This window comes from Hyalella azteca, unplaced genomic scaffold (genome assembly GCF_000764305.2).
Source record: "Hyalella azteca isolate HAZT.00-mixed unplaced genomic scaffold, Hazt_2.0.2 contig710, whole genome shotgun sequence".
Taxonomy (NCBI): Eukaryota; Metazoa; Arthropoda; class Malacostraca; order Amphipoda; family Hyalellidae; genus Hyalella; species Hyalella azteca.
The window spans coordinates 229756-247456 of record NW_025931047.1 but is presented as its reverse complement, the minus strand read 5'-3'; the positions used below and the strand labels follow the sequence as shown (position 1 = coordinate 247456).

Sequence of the window (17701 nt, the reverse complement as noted above, 5' to 3'; positions counted from 1 at the left end):
TAAATGAAGCATTATTTAGTGTAAGAATTCATAAGACGTATTTCATGATATTATTGCGGACACACGAGCGACGACACACATCCTCGCACGACGGCCGCCGCCGTACTACTGATCAATACATTCAGGGGCGAGCCGTTCACGCGGGCACCGTACATGTGTACACGGACGGCCACACGTACACACGAGGACACAATAGTGTCGCCATACACGCACACACATGAACTATACATGTAACCTCCCCCCCTGATACACGGCGGGGCACTATAGAGAAACACAATAAATACATATATTAAATGCTGTAACAAAAACATGTATTGAATGCGATAGTAAATACATGCATTAAAATTCAGTAATATTTATGTCGTGCCGAAATAATGGAATTACCGATCCTACAGAATCGGCAACCAGTTGCCGATTTTAGAATCAAACATTTCGTAGCTGATTTAGAAAATTGGACGTTAAAGTTAGAGTTAGAATATAAAACGACAGTTAGAGTTAGAAAAGGTTCGTTCATGTTCCTTTATATTTAAATATTAAAAAAGGACTTGGCTGACTGACCTAACCCCAGATTCCTATAATATAGAAATGCTGATTCTACAGATTCGGCAACTTGTTACCGATTCCATTGAATCGGCAATTTCGTTTTTTCTGCACGACATGTAAACGTATTAAATGCGGTAATAAATACATGTATTAAATTCGGTAATAAATACATGTATTAAATGCGGTAATAAATACATGTATTAAATGCGGTAATAAATACATGTATTAAATGCGGTAATGAATACGTGTATTAAATACGATAATAAATACGTGTATTAAATACGATAATAAATACATGTATTAAATGCGGTAATAAATACAAGTATTAAATGCGGTAATGAATACGTGTATTAAATACGATGATAAATACGTGTATTAAATACGATAATAAATACATGTATTAAATGCGGTAATAAATACATAGTCGCGTGGACACGCGCGCTGCAGTCGCGTGGACACGCGCGCTGTAGTCGCGTGGACACGCGCGCTGCAGTCACGTGGACACGCGCGCTGTAGTCACGTGGACACGCGCGCTGTAGTCGCGTCTGCCAGTCTGTCGCTGCAAGGCGACCGGCGTCGCCGTATTGACAAGCTTCGTCTCTTCGCCTGCTGCTGTTGCTGCTGTAATCCCTCCGCCTGTTTTGACTGTTTTATTGTTTGTAACTGTGGCTGTTGATGTTGCAACTGTTAGTATCGTGCAACTGTTGTCTGTTGCTACTTCTCGATGCTCTGTTAGGAAAAATTTAACTGTTGGTTTCAACAACTGATGATTATATGCTATATCTTGTTTCCTTCTTGATTATTTTTTCAGCTGATAACAGCTGAAACTGGCTTTGGCTTCAACCAACAATATCTGTTGCCAACAGACAAGGTTGGCAACAGACATGACAACTTTGGCAACGCCTGTTGCCAATAGACGTAATAATGTTATCAATGTCTGTTGCCAACAAACGTTATAATGTAGGCAATGTCTGTCGCCAACAGATGGTCTAATGTTGCAATGTCTGTAGTCAACAGACGTTATAATGTAATGTTGTCAATGACTGTTCCAACTGATAACATTAACAACAGACAGGCCAACAACCGTTGACTCTTTTGGCTTCTTTCCTGTTTTGACTGTTTAAAATACATCCATTGATTAGGGTGACTTTTCGTAACAGGCGCCAGTTGTGGCGATGTGCTGTTGAATGCTGACCGTAGAAAAACTTCATCTGTTGACAGCTGTTGCTGTTGACTGCTGAGAGATGAAACAGCCCACCTGTTGACAGAGGCTGCAATTTTTCAAATATTCTTAAATATCCTTCTTTATTTATTCCTATTTACAAAATATCTCAGTCTTCGACCCAAATGCCCATTTTCTGCTACATCGTTTTCTGTCGCATTTTAGCGCAGACTCAAGTACTTGGATTCATTGCAGAAAAGAATTACAACGTCACACTAACATGTCCCTGCGGTGAGCTTAGATGATTCATCGTGCCATGTCCAATGAGAAAATACAATAAATGTATAGATACAATATAAGCACAATTGTATTAGAGGACGAAGAAACACAAATATAAAAATTGAAAAAATTAAATAGCGATTTTCATGAGTGAGAAAAAAATTCTACGGGAAATAGTCTCATTATTTAACTTATATAAACTATTTGCTATACGATAATTGATATTAGATATACCATATACGATTGTTTCCCGCCAACAGTTCCTCTCACAATATTACTGGAATTGAAGATAGGATAGAATAATTCAGTAGTAGTTGGTTAGTTAACTTATTGAATTAATTTTTAATTACAATATTGAAACAATAGGTAATTGATATTTTCAAGCAATAACGGCCACGTTACACTGATGATCAACTGAATGATCAGGTTTCAAGGTTGGTCAGGAAAGTGTGTCACTATTTGGGCAATTTTACCAATCCACTTCTTTGAGTGGAAGTAATTTATTACGTTGCTGTTATAGGTAGACTCAACATCAATAAAGTATATGTGTTAAAAATAAAACATTACTGGCAATGATTAAGGGTACGATACGTTGAGCTTTGTAACAAGGGTCATGTGTCAATGTAACCTTGCAGTGAAGTGTCCAATAATGCTAACCTAACATTTATGACTAATCTGACCTATTATGGCCTCCCACTTAAATACATCTTTCACATAAGGTTTACGAAAACCCTAATATTATTCGTAGAAAAAGTCTGATGGATCCAATATATAAAATTAATGCTACAGTTTTGCATAGTACCTTGAGACAGAGGGTTCACTAGCCCTGAAATAACCCTAAGTTCAAGGGTTCAATAACCCTAATGTAACCCTAAGAAATATAGGTTGTGTGTATTTCAATCCGTGCGCACAATTCAATTATATTATATAATTCGGCCCTAAATTGAGTCGTGCGCGGTATATTCGCTCCATAAATATACGGGAAAATTCCACAAAATCATAGATCTCTCTATCCGTAGAGAGGAAAGGAACAATAGCCTTGGCACCTGTAGCTAATGTCCAAGTACATCATTATTATCAATAATCTTTGTTAAAAAAATTAAACAATATGACAGTTGTTCAAAGATTACAAAGAGTCCCATATGATTGATTTACTAACTTGTTGTAACTAAAGATCTTCCTGAAGATAATTATTAAAAATTCAAAGTCAAAGCGATGCAAAATTCGTAGGTGATGTGAAAAGTTAGAGGAAAAGATATAAGTTATTAAAATTTATACAACTATAAATTTTGATAATTTCCAAATCATTAAAGAAATCATTCATATCACAATAATGATAAGAAAAGCATAATCAGTCATTTTGTCCTCAAAATAAAGCATAGTTTAGCTGCCTAAAAGTTTTCTTCGTTGGAAAAATTAAAGAAAACGATTTTTTTCACATTTGATGGTATCCTGTCCTATCTGTAAAATTGCACAGGAAAATACACTTGTTTCATTTAATTGCTATAAATTTGAAGCGAACAAATTTAACTTAATAGCGCAAAATAATCCATTACATCGACTCTAATGTTTAAATAATGACTTTAGGAATATTGTATAACATGCCATATATATGAATAAAGAATAATATGTAACGTGTCCGTCGTGTTGTATATATGTTTTATGAATATTATATAACATGCCCATATCAATACCATGTTACATAGAAATATCATTTGAATGAAATAAAAATATTACTAACCTATTGATATTATTAACTTATTATTTAAGCCTCTGATCGCATGAGAAGTGTAGAACGTAATCAAGGCGATTGTATGGAAAAGAAAAATAAATATATAATAAATATACGGAGAAGGGAAATACATTGAAACTGAAAGCTTGTAACGTGCATAAATGTCGATATTGAGAGTGAGAAAGTGCATATACTCTGTTACGTGTAAAGATTTTTTTACCGTATATATAATACTCATTTAGCAGTGGGCAACTCTCAATCAATGAGTTTGGCGGAAAGTTTATAAAAACAATTCATTTTTATAAAATGAATTTTTACATAAATGAATTACAAGATCAGCACAATAAAGGTATTTCAAAATTTCCAAAACTTATTCATCAAGCAAAATATGGTGAATATTTTTTCGTAAATCAGGGAGCGAGAAACTGCACTGTATTGCGCGAAATATTTTATGTACTAGAATTAAGGCGGAAGCATGTATGAAAGATTGTACGAAAGCTCTCTTCGTACCAGATACCATAAAACCTTGCTAATGATGAGATGAAATTGATTTTGCTCGGTTGATTGACAGATTCTAGAACATTTTTGACAACAGGTAAATTATATACAGAATTTTGTATTAATTTTTTTATCAAAGCAGAATTTGTTATAGGCCAAACTGGGTCAGGATAACCCATACTTGGGCAAGAATTTTTGTGAATTTTTTTTTTGTAAAAATTTTTTTTTGCATCTCTACTTGAACAAAATTTTTACATTTTCTGAGTGTTAGTGACGGCTGAATATCAAATAAGCGAGCAAACACACACGCTCACAAGTAAATTATTATTTTATGTCTGCCATATAATAAGAGTCCAAATCACTTCCAAGCAATAATAAGGTTATCCCTCAATTTCCGCTACTAAATAATTCGGGATGCGACATCCACCAGTTTACTAAGGTACATGAAAGTAATTTGAGGGTGATTGGAATCCAACATAAAACGAGGCATTTTATTCACGAAAATGCGGTGGCGGCATTATAAACCTGCCGATGGCTTCTCAAAGTTGATTTTGTACTTCTGTTGCTCCTCGGAATTTCGCACCTTTTTTTGTTCATAATTAAGTACATAGTAGATAATTACCGTTGTCGGTAGATGGTCATGGCTGGTAGATGGTCATGGCTGGTAGATGGTCATGGCTGGTAGATGGTCATGGCTGGTAGATGGTCATGGCTGGTAGATGGTCATGGTTGGTAGATGGTCATGGCTGGAAGATGGCCATGGCTGCACTAGATGCTACGTTTTTCGCAATCAAGTATTCAAATGAGATATTCTAACATGACGTGAAAGTTTATATTTTCTATTGCATGATTTGATAACTGTAACTGCTATGTATAAGATATTAGAGTATAAGATATTATTGCTGAATTTATTCCCATTTATGATAAATAGCATTTTTTGATAACACTATTATCGAAAAATTTCGAGTTTGTGAGCTTAATTTGCTGAAAATTGATGGAAACAAACAAAAAAATTGACATAGATGGGGAGAATAATTGCCTTTCTCATGCTAGAAAATTTCACAGTACTTCCAGCTTCTTACTTCTTCCTTCATATTCGCCATAAATTTTACCAGATTCAACTTACCCTTTATATACAGCCCTATTTTTAACCGAATATGCTACCTTCCTCGATATACCCCATACTTGACATCATGTTGTGCTTCCAAATTTTTCGTATGTTCTGTTTTAGCGTTTTTTTTAATTCCAAGTCAGCGACGAAAACTTGACCTGTGAGGCCATCCAAGCTAGTATAACAGAGCGCGTGGCCTGTGAGGCCATCCAAGCTAGTGACAGAGCGCGTGGCCTGTGAGGCCATCCAAGCCAGTGACGGATCGCGTGGCCTGTGAGGCCATCTAAGCTAGTAACAGAGCGCGTGGCCTGTGAGGCCATCCAAGCCAGTGACGAAGCGCGTGGCCTGTGAGGCCATCCAGGCTCGTTTCGGAGCGCGTGGCCTCTGAGGCCACGTGCCGAATCGGCAACTCAAAATTCGAAGACACAGACTGCGTTCTTAGCAGCGGTGACGTCATCACTGCTGCTGACCAATCACGAGCACGGAAAGTAGCGGTGACGTCATCACTGCTGCTGACCAATCACGAGCGCGGAGAGCAGCGGTGACGTCATCACTGCTGCTGACCAATCACGAGCGCGGAACAAAACACAAACGCGCAGCGACGAAAAGAAGAAGATCGCGGGGCGCGAATTTCAGCGCAAAATGTCGGCGGCGCCTCAGTCGTCGTGCAGCCGTGGTCGGGTGAGGCGTGCGCCGCTCGTCCCGCCAACCGCTTCCTACCCGCCGCTAAACCGTCGGCAGTCTCGTCGAACTGATCCGTCGAGCGGGATTTTGAACCGGAAACAGATTTGGTGCTGATGATAATATGTACCGGGAATTGATGAATTAAGAGAATTGTATATAAAATTTACCGCGTGGATGACAGTTTGCTACTAAAGACGATGATGGAATCTAACGGAATTGATGAATTGCTTTGGATATCAAAGAAATTTAATGCGTACTGATGGCGATATCTACCGTGAACATCAATAACTGATGGATGCGAATCAATATACATCAATTGATGGATGACTATCTATATTCATAAATTGATATATGCGCATCAATAAGCATCAATTTGATACGAGTGTTTTATGAAGACTTGGCCGGTATCATAGATACGCCCGTGACCGTTCAACCGGATGTGTGCGAGACCGGGAGACGGAAGTTGAAAATACGTTTAATTAGTGCCTGAAGCTCAGGAATTAATGCGTCGCGTCGATTATTATACGTTTGATGAAGGCGACGTATTAATGAGAGAAAGTGTTGCGGCAATTTTGGTGTATTACCGATGTTTTACTGACATTGATACGTTGTAGTGACGGTATCATTGAACTGATACTTGTAAAAGAAACTGTTCTTTCTAATTTGATTTTTTGAAACATTTGCTATCAAACATCAATAATATTTTGTTATGAATATTTGATGCTGGAAAATATCGGCTTTCTCTTGAACTTGTCTTCTACGAAAGAAATATTAAGCGGTTTGCAAGAATTAAATGGTGTAAAAAGTATTCATATATGGACGCGAATGTTGCAATCATACACCAAAAAGAAAATTTTTTCTGTGAAATATACGTTTATTTACTTATTTAATGAAAATAATTGAAAACATAGAAGCAATGGGATGAAATAAGATGCATGAAAAACAATCAACCAAATTTAACTGTTATAATATTTTTCGAGGGGTGGAATTCAGGCAACAACTTCGATTTTCATCCAGTAACATCAAAACTACACATTTATTTACGTATTACCGGCAATAATTTACAGGATTAACCTACAATATTAAAACATGCCTTTTGGCTGACTAAAAGAATTAAATTCCATTAAAAAATTAAATGAGATTATTCAATAGTATCAAAAAATTTGATTAAATCAGGATATGGTAAATAAATAAATATTTTGAATCTGCATTGAAATATGGCGGTGACAATAAATTTTATATTTGTGAACAATGTCTGTGAACCCTGTTATATATTATCATGAGCTCTGTAAAAGTAATTTGATAATAATCTTCTAATTATAAATAATAAAACTGTGTTCAGTAGTGAAATGAAGAATTTCGCAAATGTTTTTGTAAACATTTTTTTAAAGACCACCGAGAAAACTTACAATACGTATTAAAAATTTCGAATTTAAATTTTGAATTGTCAAGAGAGAATTACCACGCGTTCTTGAAGAACAACATTTTTTCAAAATAATATGAAAAAAATGTTGGCACCAAAAGCGAAGAATATAAAGATCAAAAGTTTAGTCTTGTGATGAACTGAACGGAAATTAAATCAAAACAAGTGCATTTGAATCTTATTAATAACTAGGTTTAATTAAGCTCGTAGATTTTTGCAAAGTCAATTAATTTTATTAAACGTGGAGACAAAGCGCCGATTAACTTAAATATTTCAAGCTAACGAATGATCTTGTGAAGAAAAATAATATTTGGTGAGTATTGGAAATTATTATTGAAATTATTAATGTTATTAATGAATATAGAATGTACGGTAAAATGTATCGATATTAGTAATGAATTTACGGTAAGATTTACTGATATTATTAATTAATATTCGGTTAGAATTATTGATATCAAGAAATGATTATACGGTAAGAATAATTGATAATAAGTAATGATTCTTCGGTATTATTTGCATGATGATTCAAGTAATGATTGAATGGTAAGATTGATTGATAATGTGCAATTATTATATGATGAGAATTATTACTATTATATTATAATTTAAATTTGGTAACGAATATATAGTAAGATTTTAGTAAATTAATCAATGATAATAAAATAAACATTGATGTCTAAAAAATGTTGATCAACCTTTATCAACAAACATTATATATGTACAAAAGGAAAATACAAAAAAAAAATTTTGAATATAACTCGAAAATATAATTTGTTATCGATCGTGTATTTATCAGAAATAAAATTTAATCTAGATAAATATTCGTTACAATCATAGAGTTATGTCCTATCAGTTCGAATTAAATTAATCCCTTAGAATAAGAGAAATAGGGCTTAAAATTAGCTCTTAAAATTGAAGAATTTATATACGCTATTCCTATCGCACTCCTAACTCGGCCATTTTCACTTCACTTCAACTAAACGCTGTGATGAATTATTCTATGAAATAATTTCGCCGCATTGCCTGCAATTCTTACCCCTAACCTCATATTTTACCTTATAATTCTACTAGGACGACTGTGCAACTTAACACGTATTTTTTAAGTAGCATTTTCAAGGGAGTATTTATTTTCTTGACGTATATAGCTACTCGCGATCGAATTTTTTATAAATTTTGCTGCATTTATACGTACATTTCCTGCAACTCAGTTGTAACTTAAATTTAATTCTAATTTCAATCCACATAAAATTTTATTTCAAGCTCTTCAAGAAATTTTTATATGCAAATTTCCCATTCGTATGTTTCCACTGCAAGCAGGAATATCAGTTGTGTAACTCATTCATTAATTTAATAATAGACTGGGTTGCGAGATGGTCTCGTGTCTCGGACACATTCCGCGAATAAGTTTTTCAATTGTGTTTGCCCGCAAATATTTATGATGACGGGATTTACTTTTTAATATTTACAACTTATAAAAAAATGAAAATTGAATTTTCGTAAACAGCTTACAAATTTACCAAAGTGATTTTTGATCGGTGGATCTTTTTTGGCCTTTTATGTCCGCGGACTTGGCCGTTTTTTAGGCCATCTGGCAACTCTGATGGATGGAACAAAGCGATATAAGTTCGCTCAAATCAATTAAAATAACCACTCGCTTAATATTAGACTTAAGTTAATATTACGCTCAATTTCCTTTGAAGTCGAAAAATAACCATAAAATTAATATTAATGAATTATTATTTAATGGCTCTAAGTTAATGAATTTCATATCACCATTATTTTACGATCGGAAAGTAACCGCTTATTCATTCTCATATAACATTTATTTGGTGGTCGGGTAATACGATTTGAAAATGAACACACATTCTCGCAAGACCTGTTGAAATACAAAATGTCACAAAATGAAAATACGGTTTCGCAAATCGCTACTCTGATCGTGAATGTGAATTAGAATCGCAGCGCAAAATCTCCACCCCGTGATAACCGTATTAATATAATCGTTTGAATTGAAATTATCAGGTTAATAATAAGAATTACTATAATTTTAAGACTTAAGATTATCACCGCTCTTAAAAAAATAACGCCTGTACGTTATTTGAATTGAATTATGAGGGTAAATACGAATTACCATAATCGTAAGACTTAAGATTATCACCGCTTCCAAAAAAAATAACGATAATCGTGCAGCTTATAATTATTTCAGGCGATTACTTTTTCAGGTTCTGCAATGCCTCAACTTTCTCAATCAATATTGGCCGGAAAACCTCAAATTTTGTACCAATTTCCACGATTTCCAGTGTGCATTTAAGACCTTAATTTCCGTCTAGTAGTAACTGAGCTTCTGACAATTGCTGATATAGCCGATCTGAGTTTATTTGCTAATTAACAAGCTTATTTATATATATTTATAAGATAATAAATAGGAATTTTTTCATAGATTTAGATATATATTTTTATTCATATGAATACATAATATTTTTTTGTCAATATTTTGACATAATAAATGATCTCTGGGTTGTTCCTTATTATAAAATATAAATATTATATAATATAATAAATTATTAAGACATTTGACTATAAATGGCAATATATCCCATTAATAAACAAAAAATAAATAAATATACACATTTACATTTTTATGTGTTTATATAAATCACGGCACGGCAAATTCGTTTATCATTTAATTTATTATTATTCAATTTAGTTCATTAATTTATTAATATTAATTAATATTCAAAATATTCAAATCTTAATAAAATTACTGCCAAATTGATTCATTTAGTTTAAAAAGAAACAAATACTTAGATAATATTTTCTTTTATGTATCATTTCTTCCAAAAATTTTCCTAATTTCCGTAAATGGTTTATGCAGTACCGAAATTCAATATCAATCTCACGAATTTTTAAAAATTTGAATAGAGAATATATCTAAAATTGAGGAGTGTTTTTCTATGGGATTTACGGTTGTTCATGGAGCAACGAAAGAAATTTATCCAATTTTGACTCAATTGTATATATACTCTGCTCCTTCAAGTCTACATGAATTCGAAAATTCATAATATGTGAGAAGTATTATTATGAATTTATTGTGATAAATACTGGTGTAATTCAGAACAATGATTTGCTACCTGACAATATCATCTATTGTCTAATGAGTTATTCAACAATATTAGCCATTAATTGTCTAATAAATTATTAATAATATAATATAATAATAAACTGATGTCTAATAAGTTATTAGTAATATTGTTTCTTGTTTAATGACTTTTCCAGCAATATTAATTTTTATCTAATAAGTTTATCCGCGCCAATGAGATACTTATGTCTTTCAGCAATCTTACTGGTTCATGTAAACTTCATTAATTATCTCGTGTAAAACATATCTCTCTACTTAAGACTAGAACTCATTATCGAATCAAATAAGTCTCCTCCCATTTGAACGTTATACGCAAACACTGCAAATGTTATAGTGTGCAATATGTATTGCCGTGCTCCATATAATATAGTATTTAGTGCGCAACATGCATATGAATTTTTTAGTAGTAAATTGTTGTAATCATTGTGATTTTGATTTTTGTCTTGCTAAGTTTATTTTTAGTGACCTATTATTTTATGTTTTATCGGTAGCTAGCATAATGATATATTATGTTTTTGTTAAGATTACGTTTCTCTATTCGACCATTATCGCGTCACGTACAGCCTAAACAATTGTCGCCGTAAAGCTGTTATAAGCTTGTGTGGGAATTCAGTAAGAATTTTTTGTTATTTCTTGGATATTTTTAATAATTCATTTGTTACGTGTTGCGTACTCCTTACGTGAAAATAGAGCAGTGAATGAAAGAAAAAATGAAAACTCGAACGGAATATGCGACCCATAATTCATAACTTCAACCCACTGTTCGTATTCTACCCACAAATCATTGTAAATACACGTACAATTATTATCTCCTGCCAATTAAAATTATAAATTAGTTCATATATAGATCGGTAGAGCAAACATCAAATTATGCTTTATTCAGTACTATATTCTCCTGGAGTAAAAAATATTTAAAATAATAAATATTTTTCAGAGTTTTTCAACAGAAAATTTTTCCGCTCACATTAAATTATATTAATGAGTAAATAAATAATTATTTTTTGAGGTTTGAAAAATCTGCTGTAATAAATACTTTGGTTGTATTTATTGGGAACGTTCGTAGAATTTGTAGCGTTCATTTTTATTAATAGAGAAATTTTTTGATTAATTGGATTAATTAATGAAATTTGAATTATTGTATTCATAAATTAAATCCAGTCAATGACTTGCACTTCTCTTTCACCGGATTGTAAACTTCGGCAATTGAAACTTTAAATGAATATTTCATTTACAACTTCATGACTTTAAGACTTTAACGTATAATAATAATACATTTGAGCATATAACTTAATTATATTACATTAATTATATCTTGTATCCCCGTATGTTACAAGTTTAGCTGTAAACCTCATAAATGTTAGTGTACGTTATTTCAACATTCATATCAATTTATTGTATGAATAATGAAAATTTTACTAGCTAAAGTTTCATGTATATATAGGGATTACTTATACCTAAATAAATTTTTATATCTGAGACTTCCCAAATATGTAATTAAAATGTTCTCGATGAAAAAATCACAGAAAAAATGTTGAGCCCGCCTCGCTTCTCTTTCATCGACAAGATAATTTATTAAGTAAACTACCTTGATTTTAAAATATATTTATTGCACGTAGAAAGTACAAAATAACCGAATGTATTATTAAATAAGTTATAATAATTATAATGTAATTTATTATAAAATAATATAATATAATATGATATAATATAATATAATATAATATAATAATATTGAGATAATTTTCAATAAAATACATTCTCCAGGTGAAATAATAGCACAATCCTGCTATTAGTAGGTATATAATATAAAAATATGCGTTTAAAAAGTATTATCATGTGTAACTTCAGTGTCTCTGATGTTACACATGCACAATAAATTTCTCATATTATTTTTAAATATGTAAAACATATTATTATTTTTTTACTAAAAAAATAAAATTTAAATTTGTAACATTATTTATTCTGTCAATTGATTCATACATTGTCTCCGACTTTAGGCAAGTGTGGATATTCAGATAGGGGCAAACGACGTTAGGCAAAATTTCAGATAAATTGGCGACATAGAATTGTGTTAAAAATCGATTATAAGATTTGTAGCAGACAAACAAATAAACAAACAATAATAAATGAAGTTAAAGAGAAGTGTTGTTATAATATGCGTCTAAAAATTACTTTTTACAGACAACACTTCTATAGAATCCAGAGTCTCTGATGCTACACATGTAGAATTAATTTTTATTTTTATTTTTCAAACATTACCAAAATAAGTTTTAAATTCTTTTATATTTTTATTATGATTATTTTTGGAATATAAAAAATTATTTATTCCTTAAGTTAATTTGATTCCTGCATTGTCTCCGACTTTACGCAAGACAAACAAACCACAAGAAGTGAAGTTAAAGAGAAGTGTTGTAATAAAAGCAAACAATTGTAATAAAAGCAAACAATTGTAATAAAAGCAAACAATTGTAATAAAAGCGAACAATTGTAATAAAAGCAAACAATTGTAATAAAAGCAAACAATTGTAATAAAAGCAAACAATTGTAATAAAAGCAAACAATTGTAATAAAAGCNATTGATTTTTGAGGGTAAATTGATTTTTGAGGGTAAATTGATTTTTGAGGGTAAATTGATTTTTGAGGGTAAATTGATTTTTGAGGGTAAATTGATTTTTGAGGGTAAATTGATTTTTGAGGGTAAATTGATTTTTGAGGGTAAATTGATTTTTGAGGGTAAATTGATTTTTGAGGGTAAATTGATTTTTGAGGGTAAATTGATTTTTGAGGGTAAATTGATTTTTGAGGGTAAATTGATTTTTGAGGGTAAATTGATTTTTGAGGGTAAATTGATTTTTGAGGGTAAATTGATTTTTGAGGGTAAATTGATTTTTGAGGGTAAATTGATTTTTGAGGGTAAATTGATTTTTGAGGGTAAATTGATTTTTGAGGGTAAATTGATTTTTGAGGGTAAATTGATTTTTGAGGGTAAATTGATTTTTGAGGGTAAATTGATTTTTGAGGGTAAATTGATTTATGAGGGTAAATTGATTTTTGAGGGTAAATTGATTTTTGAGGGTATAAATGGTAATCTGAGGGTACAATATATATGCACTCTGGAGGGTAATTGTGAATTTGAGGGCATATTGCCCTCTGAGGATAATTTGTCTTAAGAAGGTAAAATACCTTCTCAGGTATAACTGGCATATGAGGATAAATTACCTTCAGAATTTAACTGCATGGTCCGGCGAGGGTAAATTGATTCAGAGGGTAAATTGCCCTTTGGTTAGGGTACTTTTCACTCTGAGGGTACAATGTGCTCCCTGATTTTTTGTTAATTATTTGGGGGGGCTTATTGTCAGTTGAGATTATATTGATTCTGAGGGTAAATTTTTATTTGTGTGTCCGTACTATAACCTAATAATTTTAAAACTTTTTCATGATCATTTCTTGTTGAATAATGTCAGATTTATTTCAAGTATGAAATTCATTGTAATTCTTATTTCATAGCGAATTATTGTGAGAGAAATCTAATCGGAAATTTAAAAAATTTGAAATTCTCTATTTATTTTTCATTTATTGACCGTTCTTCATTTAGTTTTAACGTATGAAAAACTTTCCTTTAATTTTTTAAGTGCAAATTTTAAGAATAACAAATTCAAATTTCTCAGAACTCGCCTGCTTAAAAAAAGTTTATTGCGCCGGCAAGGAGGCCGAAGCGTTAATGATGTCGCGCTATCATCTTGCAGATTTGAATTCATCATTATTGGCCTACTCTGGCAACCAAGCCACAACCGGAGGCCAACTAAATGCCGGCTTCTCATTGGCCGGCGCCTTTCCTTGGCCTCTTCCCCCTCGCCATTGGCAGCTTCCCACAACCAGGCTCTCGGCCAATGAAATTCCCCGCAGTCACAGCCAGGTTTCGGCTCCAGCCAATCACAACGCGCCTCGCGGGGGGAGTGAAACTTTATCCCTACCTGGCAACCCTGCCATGAGGCCTATGACTTCGCCTATTACGTCACCGATGACGTCACCGCTACTGACCAATTGCAGCGCACCGTGCAAAGTGACGTCACCGCTCTTGACCAATGACAGCGCTCGACTCACGAGTGGTAAGTAAAAGGCTTTTTAATAAGGACTTATGATTATTACCACAACGTCGTAACTATGAAGGAATTTGTGCTGTAGTTACCGAGCCAATTAAGAGCCAATGATGCGCTCAATACTCCTTTCGATTTCTTAACGGTAATCGACAGCATTTTAGACGTTCAGAAAAATTTATTGGGTATTTTTTCCACGTTAATTGACAGCGGGAAATTTTGCTCACCTCAGCGGATGAATTAAGAAGGCCTAATAGCGAAGGCCTATATATTGTGATGACGTCACTACGGGAAACGCTCGATATATGATATGTAAATGATAATTAAATTTAAACTGCATTCGTTCATATCTAATCTTGAAAAATTGTTCCTAATCCTTATGTTAAGAATATCAATACTCCTAATTTTAATACGGTTTCAGCCGTATTAAAAGCGTATTGTTAGCGCTACCAAATTTATGTGAAAACAAATTAAAACTCTGTTGTTTTTTTCAATATATTTTCGGTATCAATTTTTTTGAGTTCGCAAGTGTTCGTCAGGGCGCATGAAGGATGCTACAATTTTTTCGGTATCGAAATTCGGGAACATTCTATATAAATTCGACAAACAAAAGCGAATTTTTCATTGAGAAGAAAAACTGAAAATTAAAAAATTTGTTGCCTTTATTTTTCACTAGAGTTTCCCACCGCCTGAAAAGAAAATATTATTTTTTTTATTAAGCAGTTCATAAACCGGGTTCCAATGTAATATATATTAATATATAAATAAAATGTATATACATTTTAAAAATATATACAAAATATAAAAATTTAATTTGATTTTATTAACATTATGCATATACTTTTTTACTTCTCAGGATTTTAATTACGAAAAAGTTTGATTTAAACATCAGACAAAATATCGCGGCGAAAACCACGATATTTTTCGAAATCAATTTTAAAAAATCTTGTAATAAATTCTGCGTAAAACGATACAAAAAATTAAAATAGAAATTATAGAAGAATTATTTTTTATTTAAGTTTTATTGAAATCCACCAACAGCCAATATCGCAAGTCTCTATATCGTAATATCCTAATCAGCGTCCGCTAATCAGGCGTTAATGAGAGATTAACGAAGCGCCAAGCCGTTCCATCGCAGCTCATTAATCCACAAATGGCATCGATTAATCGCCTGATTAAAATGTGATACAATTAAGTTGCCACGGCAGACTTCGACCGCCGCCGCATTATATTAATTGCCATTAATTAGACCGTTAATTTGGCATTAATTAAAGAATGAGCCACTGACATTTATGCTGATATAAGAACTTAACTTAATTAGGTGATGGCGTCGTGGTGCGCTAATTGATACGTTCAGTGGTGAAGCTGTGGTGATACGTGGTGTGCTAATTGATACGTTCAGTGGTGAAGCTGTGGTGATACGTGGTGTGATAATTGATACTAAGCAAACAATTGTAACAAAAGCGAACAATTGTAATGAAAGAAAAAATTGTAATAAATGCGAACAATTATAATAAAAACAAACAATTGTAATAAAAAACAATTGTAATAAAAGCAAACAATTGTAACAAAAGCAAACAATTGTAACAAAAGCAAACAATTGTAACAAAAGCAGACCATTGTAATAATTTGCATTATAAAATATAAAAAACAATATAATCCTGCCCCCCAGAGGCGCAATGCTGAACGAGGCGCCGGTGGCCTCAGCCTCGGCGTTCACGGCCGTGCAGCCCAAGGAGCGCCTCAGCCACGGTGAGGCGTCAGGCTTGTGAGGCTCAGAGGGTTACTTGCCGTGTGAGGGTAAATGGGTTATGGGGTAAATTGTACAATATTGAGGGTAAATTGAATTTTGAAGGTAAATTGATTTTTGAGGGTAAATTTATTTTTAAGGGTAAATTGATTTTTGAGGGTAAATTGATTTTTGAGGGTAAGTTTATTTTTAAGTGTAAATTGATTTTTGAGGGTAAATTGATATTTGAGAGTAAATTGATTTTTGAGGGTAAATTGATTTCTAAGGGTAAATTGATTTATGAGGGTAAATTGATTTTTGAGGGTAAATTGATTTTTGAGGGTAGATTTATTTTTAAGGGTAAATTGATTTATGAGGGTAAATTGATTNTAATCTTGAAAAATTGTTCCTAATCCTTATGTTAAGAATATCAATACTCCTAATTTTAATACGGTTTCAGCCGTATTAAAAGCGTATTGTTAGCGCTACCAAATTTATGTGAAAACAAATTAAAACTCTGTTGTTTTTTTCAATATATTTTCGGTATCAATTTTTTTGAGTTCGCAAGTGTTCGTCAGGGCGCATGAAGGATGCTACAATTTTTTCGGTATCGAAATTCGGGAACATTCTATATAAATTCGACAAACAAAAGCGAATTTTTCATTGAGAAGAAAAACTGAAAATTAAAAAATTTGTTGCCTTTATTTTTCACTAGAGTTTCCCACCGCCTGAAAAGAAAATATTATTTTTTTTATTAAGCAGTTCATAAACCGGGTTCCAATGTAATATATATTAATATATAAATAAAATGTATATACATTTTAAAAATATATACAAAATATAAAAATTTAATTTGATTTTATTAACATTATGCATATACTTTTTTACTTCTCAGGATTTTAATTACGAAAAAGTTTGATTTAAACATCAGACAAAATATCGCGGCGAAAACCACGATATTTTTCGAAATCAATTTTAAAAAATCTTGTAATAAATTCTGCGTAAAACGATACAAAAAATTAAAATAGAAATTATAGAAGAATTATTTTTTATTTAAGTTTTATTGAAATCCACCAACAGCCAATATCGCAAGTCTCTATATCGTAATATCCTAATCAGCGTCCGCTAATCAGGCGTTAATGAGAGATTAACGAAGCGCCAAGCCGTTCCATCGCAGCTCATTAATCCACAAATGGCATCGATTAATCGCCTGATTAAAATGTGATACAATTAAGTTGCCACGGCAGACTTCGACCGCCGCCGCATTATATTAATTGCCATTAATTAGACCGTTAATTTGGCATTAA

General features: G+C 32.5%; 1 protein-coding gene across 1 annotated transcript in view; it reads left to right on the top strand.

Moving 5' to 3' along the window:
* The first annotated feature begins 14292 nt into the window (after positions 1-14292).
* Positions 14293-17701, top strand: part of LOC108675645 — a 54968-nt gene continuing 51559 nt past the window's right edge. The window contains exon 1 of the mRNA XM_018163673.2: positions 14293-14677. Coding sequence (XP_018019162.2) covers positions 14293-14677 — 385 coding nt within the window. The remainder of the gene's footprint in view (positions 14678-17701) is intronic.